At 36.5% G+C, this 9,224-nt stretch overlaps 1 protein-coding gene and 1 long non-coding RNA gene across 2 annotated transcripts; one reads left to right on the top strand and one right to left on the bottom strand.

Annotated features, from left to right (window-relative positions):
* The first annotated feature begins 5,627 nt into the window (after nucleotides 1–5,627).
* On the top strand, nucleotides 5,628–6,641 carry LOC142541125 (uncharacterized). The gene is made up of 2 exons (XR_012819239.1): nucleotides 5,628–6,106; nucleotides 6,507–6,641. It is a non-coding gene; the product is annotated as an uncharacterized LOC142541125 (long non-coding RNA).
* LOC142541124 (uncharacterized) lies at nucleotides 6,178–8,815 on the bottom strand. Its single transcript, XM_075647721.1, has 4 exons — nucleotides 8,581–8,815; nucleotides 8,217–8,322; nucleotides 6,519–6,640; nucleotides 6,178–6,415 (listed from the first exon to the last, which is right to left on the bottom strand). The coding sequence occupies exons 1-3, from the start codon at nucleotides 8,690–8,692 to the stop codon at nucleotides 6,562–6,564; spliced, it is 297 nt and encodes a 98-aa protein (XP_075503836.1). The 5' UTR covers nucleotides 8,693–8,815; the 3' UTR covers nucleotides 6,178–6,415; nucleotides 6,519–6,561.
* Nucleotides 8,816–9,224: the final 409 nt, after the last annotated feature.

Raw genomic sequence — 9,224 nt, 5'->3', positions numbered from 1 at the left:
CACCCTAGGACCCTTCCTAGCCCCAGTACACGACCCTGGATAAGCCTCCAACCAACCCTGGCCGAGCCCTCAGTCTCCGCGCTCATAGCCGCACCCCTCAGCAAGTCATGCATGTAGGCTTGAATCTAGAAAACCCGAGGCTCCTCTCCTTGCTTTCCCTTTGATTTCCAGCCCTCGTTTTATCACTTTTACGACTCTTATCCGTCCCTTAAACATCTCCTAATGGTAGCGTGTCCTTGGGTTTCATAACATTTTTCAAACAAAATTGAAAAATCGTCACATATTTGAAAGTAAACTTTCTACCGTAAAATTAATCAAACACGTATGATTTTCATGCTCAAACAAATAAAACATGCATAATATGATTTGAATGTAGCGTCAAAGGGTTTATGAACCGTGCCTTTGCGTTTAAAACGCCCAAATATTCAATCGTTGGCGAGGGTACAAAGATAGACGACGAAGAACCTTAGTTTTTCTTCCTCTTCTATATTTCGAATTTTGTGGGTGCAAGTGTGTGAAGATTTCGGCTTCTAGGTGTGTTTAGAAGAATAAGTTTACATTTTATAGATTTTAAATTGCAAGTTAATGGGCTTATGTTTTGGGCCTCCAAGTATGGGCCTACTCAATTTAGTTAAATTGGACCTAATAACTCTTATTTAATTGAAACATAAAAGATTATAAAAATTATTTTCCAAAAATAATATTTTTTGATCTTTTAAAAAATCCTCGTTTGCCTAAAATCGGCTTCCCCGCTAAGATCAAGCTTGTCTCGTAAAATAATTCGAACTCTATCATTTTTATAAAAATTTAATCATTTTTAATCATATTAAGAATCCTTGAAAATATTTAGTGTAAAATAATTATCCTGTCTTGGTCATCCCCGGTCTGCTTTCCCCAGCCTTTTATCGAATATTAGGATAAAATCCATCAATTTCATGGAATCATGCCATATAATCATGCAATCATACATTTAATCAAGTAATATGCATCAAGTAAACATTTAAAATCAATTAAATAAAACAATTAAGGAATTCAAATAATTTGCATGCATGTGGTTTACGTAAGTTGGTTTTTTTTTTCGGACATTACCATATAACTTTTAGTAGCAGGATCCAAATTCGATTATGTAAGTTGTTCTGAACTCCTCTTGAGATTTTCTTTCGCTCCAAACATTTATATCCAAAATTTCATTTTTGTAAAAATCTCGGAAAAGCTCGTTCGAACCAGGAATCGGCTCAAACGGCTCTAATACTTACTGTTTTCTGTCATATATGATTATTTTTCATATCAGTATCAATATTGGACCTATTCTGAGCTTTTTCATTTTTTTAAAATTTCATGAAATGGCTCCAACAACTCTTTTGAGACCCCACACTCGCGCTTAGGCTAACAACCGCATAAGCAGCTGGCCCTTGACAATCAATATCGCCTTATTAAGCATCTTAGAGCCCGATTTGGTGAACAAAGACGAGAGAATGAGGCATTGGTTGCATCCCAGACGGAATTGCAGGAACATATAAACAAGATTTTCCCATCAGTGTGAACAACTGAGGGGAGACAAAATCGCACTAAGGGATGATATTGAGACAATTGGGTACCGAGAAAATATGCTATGAGAAGATATAAAGCGTTACACCAATTCTTGGCTGAGGAAAAACTACTTAATGCAAGGAACAAAAGAAGGCTGGACGAAGCATGTGACGCCATGACAAAGCTTTCCGAGGTCAGCCACAACATGATCAAGCAAACTGAGGGCCTAAGGACCAAGAATCAGCATGACCGAGCGAAGTATCAGGGGCACCATCAACACGCTTGCAAGTTATTAATCAAGGCTGATGCAAAAATTCAAGGGCTGAAGAATCAAGTTACGCAGCTCACAAGGGGAAATACCCAACTTATGTAGTTAATGGAGCAGATGCAAGAAGACGAGGATCCTGAAGAGGACCACGATGAAATAGAAGCTGAGCCTCTAGAGGCATTATGCGAGGGAGAGGTAGTAGATTGACTTTGATGTTTAGTTTAATTTAGCCAGTGATTATCAAGTTTCCTTCTTTTTGCAAAATTGTGCGTTATTCATTACGTTCTTTCAATTGACTATATTCATTTACTATTAAGAAATCGATAAAGAAACGTGTTGTTTATACCTTGATTTCAAATTTATTCAACACAACCCATTTTATGATTCCTATCATTAATAGACAAGTCAAATTCTTAGAAACATATGATTTGTAGGAAATGGCCGGTAGACATCCAAGGAACAAAAGTAAGGATGTAAATTCACCCCAGGGTTTAACCTGAACTAATGAAGATCTAATGATCATCGCAACTATTGTGGCTACAACTCTTCAAGGTTCGGGAAACACCAATGCGAATCAACCTCCTCCACCTCCGCCACAAAACGGGAACAAATTTCATTATGAATCTCTCCGCAAGAACAGGTACCCAACGTTCAAGTGAGACGTCGACCCCGAAGTAGGACAAAACTGGTTGAAGAGTATCGAAACCCAACTACGAGTGCTGGAGGTTCTCGAGTCACTTAAAGTGGATGTGAGAGCATCTTTCTTAGAAGACAAAGCAAGCAAGTGGTGGAAAACAATCTTACCAGCCATGACAACAGCTGAACTAATCACATGGCAGCAATTCCGAGACTTTTTCCTATAGCAATATTATCTAGCTGAAGTCCGAGTACAGAAGCTAAGAGAATTTGAAAAATTCGCTCGTACTCTAGACATATCAGTAGTGGAATATATTTCCAAGACTTACGCCCCGACTTATGCAATCTCGAATTCAAGACCTCCATATTTAAGTGTCTAGATTCCTAAAGCGTGGGTACCAACTTATGACCCATGACCAGTAGTGGTGCATAGGTACAGGTTGGGGCTTATGGCAGCAATTCTGAGACGTTTTCCTATATCAATATTATCCAATTCAAGTCTGAATACAGAAGCTAAGCCAGTGAAAATTTCGCTCGGACTCCAGACATATCAATAGTGAAATATACTTCCAAGACTTACACCCCGACTTATGAAATCTATAATTCAGGACCTCCATACTTAAGTGTCTAGATTCCTAGAGTGTTGGTACCATCCTATGGCCCATGATCAGTAGTGGTGCATGTGTATGGGTTGGAGCTTATGTTGGGTCAGCCTACGAACCATGGTCGTTAAAAAAACGCCTTTTTTTACCTAATTGGTACCAAAACTTTAGGAATCTAGGTATTTAAGCCTGGAGGTCCTGAGTTTTAGTGTTGGGAGAGGCAAAAGAAACTACTTTCCAGGGGTGAGATATTATATGAGCGACAGTGCATGGGTATGAGTTACGACTTATGCTGGACCAACCTACGGCTCATGACCAGTAGTGGTGCGTGAGTATCAGTCGAAGCTCATGTTGTGTCACCCAATGACCAATGGTCGTTATAATTATTGCGAATGTTAGAAATTTCAGAATAAAAATGAGATCATATTTACATAGACTTTGTGGAATGATTACCAAAATTATGACAAAGCCACCACGAAATATGGGTAATCGTAGATAGATTTTCACAAAATTTGCGAACTTTTGGCCGTCTGCATGCACTATAACCTGGACAATCTGGCTACTCTATACATGGAATTCCATGTGAGTATCTTGTCCGACAGAGATCCGAGATTGGTTTCACATTTTTTGGAAGAGCTTTCAAGAATCCATGGGAACTAATGTTACACTCCGAATGGCCTATCACCCTCAAACCGATAGTCAAACTGAAACAATGGTACAAACTCTAGAGCATATGTTGCGGTGATGTGCACTAGATTTTATTGGGAGCTGGAGCGAACATTTACCTTTGAAAGAGTTTGTTTATAATAATAATTATCACATCAGTATCGAAATGGCACCATACAAAGCTTTGTATGGGTGAAACGTTCGGTCACTTCTGTATTGGGATGAAGTGGGAGAAAAAACCATAATGGGACCTGAGCTTGTCCAAGCGATAGTGGACAAGTTAATTGTCATTAAAGAGAAACTCAAAACTACTAAAGGCAGATAGAAAAGCTAAGCTAATCTAAAAAGAAGGCATGTAAAATTCAATATTGGTAAAAAGGCCTATGAAAAGTTCTCACCAAGGAAAGGGAAAGTTCGATTCAATAGAGCTGGGAAACTGAACCCCCGATACATAGGACCTTCAAGATCCTAGAAAAAGTGGGCACACTAGCTTACAGGCAAGCATTGACGCTAGTTATGTCAAGAATCGACAAAGACTTTCACATGTAACAATTGAGGAAATTCATACCGAACCCAATCATGTTCTCAAGGTAGGACCACTCATGATCGAGGGAAACCTGAGTGAGGAATTATCTGAATTTTGGATACCAATGACAGAGTACTTAGACAACGCATCATTCCCTACGTCAAAGTACAGTAGTCCAATCACACTGAACGATGAGACACTTGGGAAGTGAAAGAGAGAATCCGAGACCAATACCTTACCTCATCGAAGATCAAGCCGATTGAAGTTTCGATGACGAAACTTCTCATAAGGAGAGAATGATGTAAAAGCCGCAAATTTCAGAATCTATATTCTCCTAGTTATAAAGAATTGTATTGTATAATTATCAAGAATTGTGTAAGAATCTATCCAAGATGTTCAAGATTTCAACTAGATAAATTTACACCAAATTCGAAATTATGCATGTATATGGCAGGAGGTATAAATTTCAAAATTATTGTAAACATATATATTTATCTAGATAAATAGATAAGAAGATATGTTGGATATACAAAGCTAAATTTCGAATTTATGATGGAGAACTTTATCAAGATTATTGGATAATGATCTACTGGATAAGAAGAAAACATTGTGGTGATCCTGAAATTTCAATATATATATCGATATAAATGGGTATATGGTGAGAAGATTTAAGCATCCAAATTATCAAGAGTTGTAAAGATAATTAATTTTTTGTGTACAAATTATCCAAGAATTTGAAATTCAAGGGATAGACATCCCAAATTTTCGATATGAACTAATATATACATATGTCAAGATTCAAAATTTAAGAAAAGAATATGATAATTTGCTAGATAAAGATAGTGCAATCTCAGGTCTCAGCCAATTTTATGTTTACATTTGTTTGCATGATAAATGTTATATGAACTATGTTATGCATAATATGATATTTTTTGGAATATCATGTATATTTGTTATGTATGAGCTTTAAAGACCCTCGCTTATTGAATTACGACCATATCACTAACTCCTTACCTTATTCTTCCCAAATAAATCCGAAGAGCAAATAGAAGCAGTGGAACAAGATCAGTTTTGGAGCTGATGATAGACAAAACGAGAAGTTAATTTAGTTATATTCTTTTTAAGCTTTATTTTATTTTTCGCTGTAAATGCTTCGTAAAATTTTATCATTTAACGAATTTCCATTGTAAAAAAATAATATTTTCTTGTATTTATGAAATAACCTGATTTTGGTTTATATTATATTACGAAACTTGTTATTTAGCAATTATCTAATTGTTAAACAACGCAGAAGTCGATTAATCCCGGTATTGGGATTTAACATTGTACAGAAAGAGGATGACAATAAATAATAGTTAGATATTTAAATTGGGAGAGGGGAAAATATTCTCGAACAAACGATACCAAGCAAAGGTTCAGTGTTTTATGGGACATATTCATGAACTTGCTAGCCTACACAGAATTCAAATCATTCTCAACTCATAAAACACAGCAATTTGTATTCTTAAATTGCAATACTTGCATGCTTGATTTTGAGGATCCTATCCCTCACTACAGCGCACTTTTTATTCTCAAACCCAGTGAATCAAAACATCATAGTAGACACTAGAGATATAGATATCATGCAAAAGTACTATTACATTATGGACGGTAATATCGTCTAGACATTGTTGTTGAGACAAAAATATCATGCAAACATACTATTTATCACAAACTTGATGGTAAAACACAGAGCTGACCCAGAAAATTGGCCAAGAGGGGCTATTTCTGAGCAAGCGAACAAAGATTTTGAAAATTATTATTAAATATCATATTTCATTCTTTTTCATGTGATCGCCGCTGCCCTCTTCCCTACTAAAGTCCACCCACGAAAAACAGGTTTCCAACTGCACATTCAAGATGTTGATCAACTAGATAAATGCAGGGCTTGGGTGGATGAAGAGGATAAGTAATGGCTTGGAAGCAATTTCAAGCAAACTTTATCGCATAAACTGCTGTAGTCTCATGGAAAGAGTCTTGCCCTAAGTTCGTTTAAACTACCATAGCGATGCGACAAGGTCGTTTGGATACGAGCTCAAATATTAACAGCACACCTAATTCAGTCTAGGTACACCAAATAAACTGGACAGAAAAAAAAACTCAAGTGAAGCGAAAGTCTGTTTTCTGCAAGACGTAGAAGAGTATTACCTGAAATGAAAGTAAACAAATTTGGAACTAAGTTGATCTTGAAACATAAAAATAAAGATGCAATACTGCAGTAAAAGAGTGCCTAACGAAGCAGGGTACTTACAAAGTCAAATCGGAGATGATACAACAAAGCAAGTGGTGCCCTTTCAGGTGTGCAGATAATTAGCCGCCATCATTAGTTCCAAAGTCAATTCAGGTTCAATGTGGAATTCAGATTCTTTGCCACTACAGAAAACAAGTCCATAAGAAATCTCCCACTTAATGATTCAAAGCAAAATTCAAGGCTTCAAATGCTGCAAATACAGTTTTTAATAATTAATGCACGAGGATATGATTCTTAATCATGCTCTAACCCTAAAACCTTCCAACTCAGATCCGAGTTTGATGCAGAACAGATGCTAAATGAAGGCATAAGCAACAGTTATCCAAAATGGCAAAATTTAGGGTGAGAAGTTCAGAAAAATTGAGTTTCATTCTATATTATTATGCATAATATTTTATAGTCGCAATTACCAGGAATTGCTTATGCCAAAATGACATCTAATTTCCTAAAAACTATTACCCCAGGTATAGTTTAGTCCCAACACCTCATGACAAATATTCTTTTCCTCTGACGATCATGCGCAAACCTCACAGAGCTTATTGCCCTAAAACTAACAAAAAACTTGTGATGAAATATTCGAAAAATTTAATTTACATCATTATATTCCTCCACTAATTACTCACTAAGCAAATGACTTACATGGTTGATTACTTGGTCTCGAGTCATATTAATCATCCAAACTCATTATTTGATGACCGGTTTCAGCCCAAAAGTTTCCGCGCATGATTCTTTAACAAAATGGCATGAGAATTTGCACTAAATCCTCAATATCTCCCAAAATTTGTTTGTTCATTAGTAAGTCAAACTAACAGCCAAAACCTTTCACAAGACACTTGCAAACCTAAAAGAGAGTTTCAGATCCCAGGACACAGAGCTCCACCTACGTCCTTCTTTTTACAGATTTTCACCAATTTCCACATAATTTTCAAATAATCATCCCACTCTATTCAATTAAATAGTACTTAAGTGATGTTCCAGCCATTATATATCAGATCCTAACAACATTGTTGTACCAAGACAAAGCGATGAGATTCTGCTGGCATGAATAGGCATCATATCCTAACAATATTGTTGCACCACGACAAAGCGATGAGATTCTGCTGGCATGATAAGGCATCACATCCTAACAATATTGTTGCACCAAGACCAAGCGATGAGATTCTGCTGGCATGATCAGGTCCAATCCACGAATATCAAGCAAGGAACTGAATATGACATATTCGAGTCTTATGGACGTTGATGGATTTTTCTTCAGCTCAATGTACATTCTATGTCACATATAATATAAATTTAAGCTGTGGTTTGCTTTCAAACATTTCCCAAAATAGCGCCTCCACATTCATTTAATATCTAAAGCGACTTGAAATAACAAATAGCCACCTGCCATTCATTTCAGTTTCCCATGTTCATACCAAGATTGGCAAAATTGTAACTTGCAACTATAAATATTCCTCATTTTACTGATCCAACCGCATGTGCCTAAGTAAGGAACAATCTCTCATTAACACCTAAATAGACAGTTAACAAATAACAAAAAAACAAGCAGTCTATTATTTGTGGTTGCAACAAAGATCCACATCAAAGTTGGCTACAGGAAAGTAATCATTGCAATGATTGGAAAAAAAAAGGTAATCACTGGATTTCCTTTAAAATTCAACTGACTAATAGATTATAATGGAAGGAATAATAAGGAAAAACCTAGCGTATTGAAGAGACCAATAAAAGTATCGGCAAATCTTCTCCAGTATAGTGGTGCTTATCTCTGGAAATGTCACTTCCCCATGCTCCGTTTCAGCAAAACTCCCTGCAATTCTCCAAAGCCCAAGTGTAAGTTTCGCTTAAGATGTTGTACATCAAAAAATCCATCATATCACCCACAGATCTTGAGAACCCGTAAAAAAAAAATCTTGTTTAATTAAGAAAAGAAAATCCATCGGAGACTATACGATAGCAACGAGAAATGCAAAGAATGGACGATTGGGCAACGAAATAACCCTTGATTCATCCCAAAACCAAAAATTGAGACAGTAAACACCCAGAAATCAAAACTATAAAAAAAGACCTGGTGAAGTAAGCATGTTGCGTATGGTTTGTGAAACCATGGCCGCTTTCTTGTCTATAACGAACTCAAATCCCTCGGCGCTAATCAGCTTCACCATATCTTCCTTCTTCATTTTTCTCCCTGTAAATCGCCGGTCAAATTTTTGTTTCACAATCCACCGCAATAATCAGGCAATGGCATTTATACACCAACTTTTGTGAAATTCTACGATGTGATCGTCGTTTTATAAAATATATGTTTTCGGTCCGTAGGTTGGGCTTGGTTTTAAAAGAAGACATCTCTTGTCGGACTGTCATGAATTTTATAGGATGACGGATTAATCGTATCGATATTTACAATAAAATGTAATATTCTTAGCATTAAAAATATAATTTTTCATGTATGACCCAAATAAGATATATGTCTCACAAAATACGACTCGTGAGAGCGTCTCACACAAGTTTTTGTCGTCTTAAAAAGTACAAGTCAGTAAGTTAATCAATTCAAGAACATTTTCAAGAACATTTTCTATGTGAAGTATTTTACTGCCGACGTTCGAGGGTGTTTGAAGAGGGAATTTATGACTCTTCGTCAAGGAGATACGATTGTGGCTGAGTTTGTTAGGAGACTTGATAGGGGTTGTGTGGGGACCCAGACGCTAAAAT

This window comes from Primulina tabacum, chromosome 3, assembly GCF_025594145.1.
Source record: "Primulina tabacum isolate GXHZ01 chromosome 3, ASM2559414v2, whole genome shotgun sequence".
NCBI lineage: Eukaryota > Viridiplantae > Streptophyta > Magnoliopsida > Lamiales > Gesneriaceae > Primulina > Primulina tabacum.
The sequence above is the reverse complement of the archived record's forward strand: the minus strand, read 5'-3'. Positions and strand labels throughout refer to the sequence as shown.

Bases quoted from the DNA above. Each gene is read 5' to 3' on its own strand.
- LOC142541124 (XM_075647721.1), bottom strand. From the start codon at position 8,692: ATGAAGAAGGAAGATATGGTGAAGCTGATTAGCGCCGAGGGATTTGAG. The intron at 8,323-8,580 runs GTCTTTTTTTAT...GGAGAATTGCAG, and splicing joins CAACATGCTTACTTCACCAG to GGAGTTTTGCTGAAACGGAG. The intron at 6,641-8,216 runs GTTTTTCCTTAT...TGTTTTCTGTAG, and splicing joins TGGTCTCTTCAATACGCTAG to TGGCAAAGAATCTGAATTCC.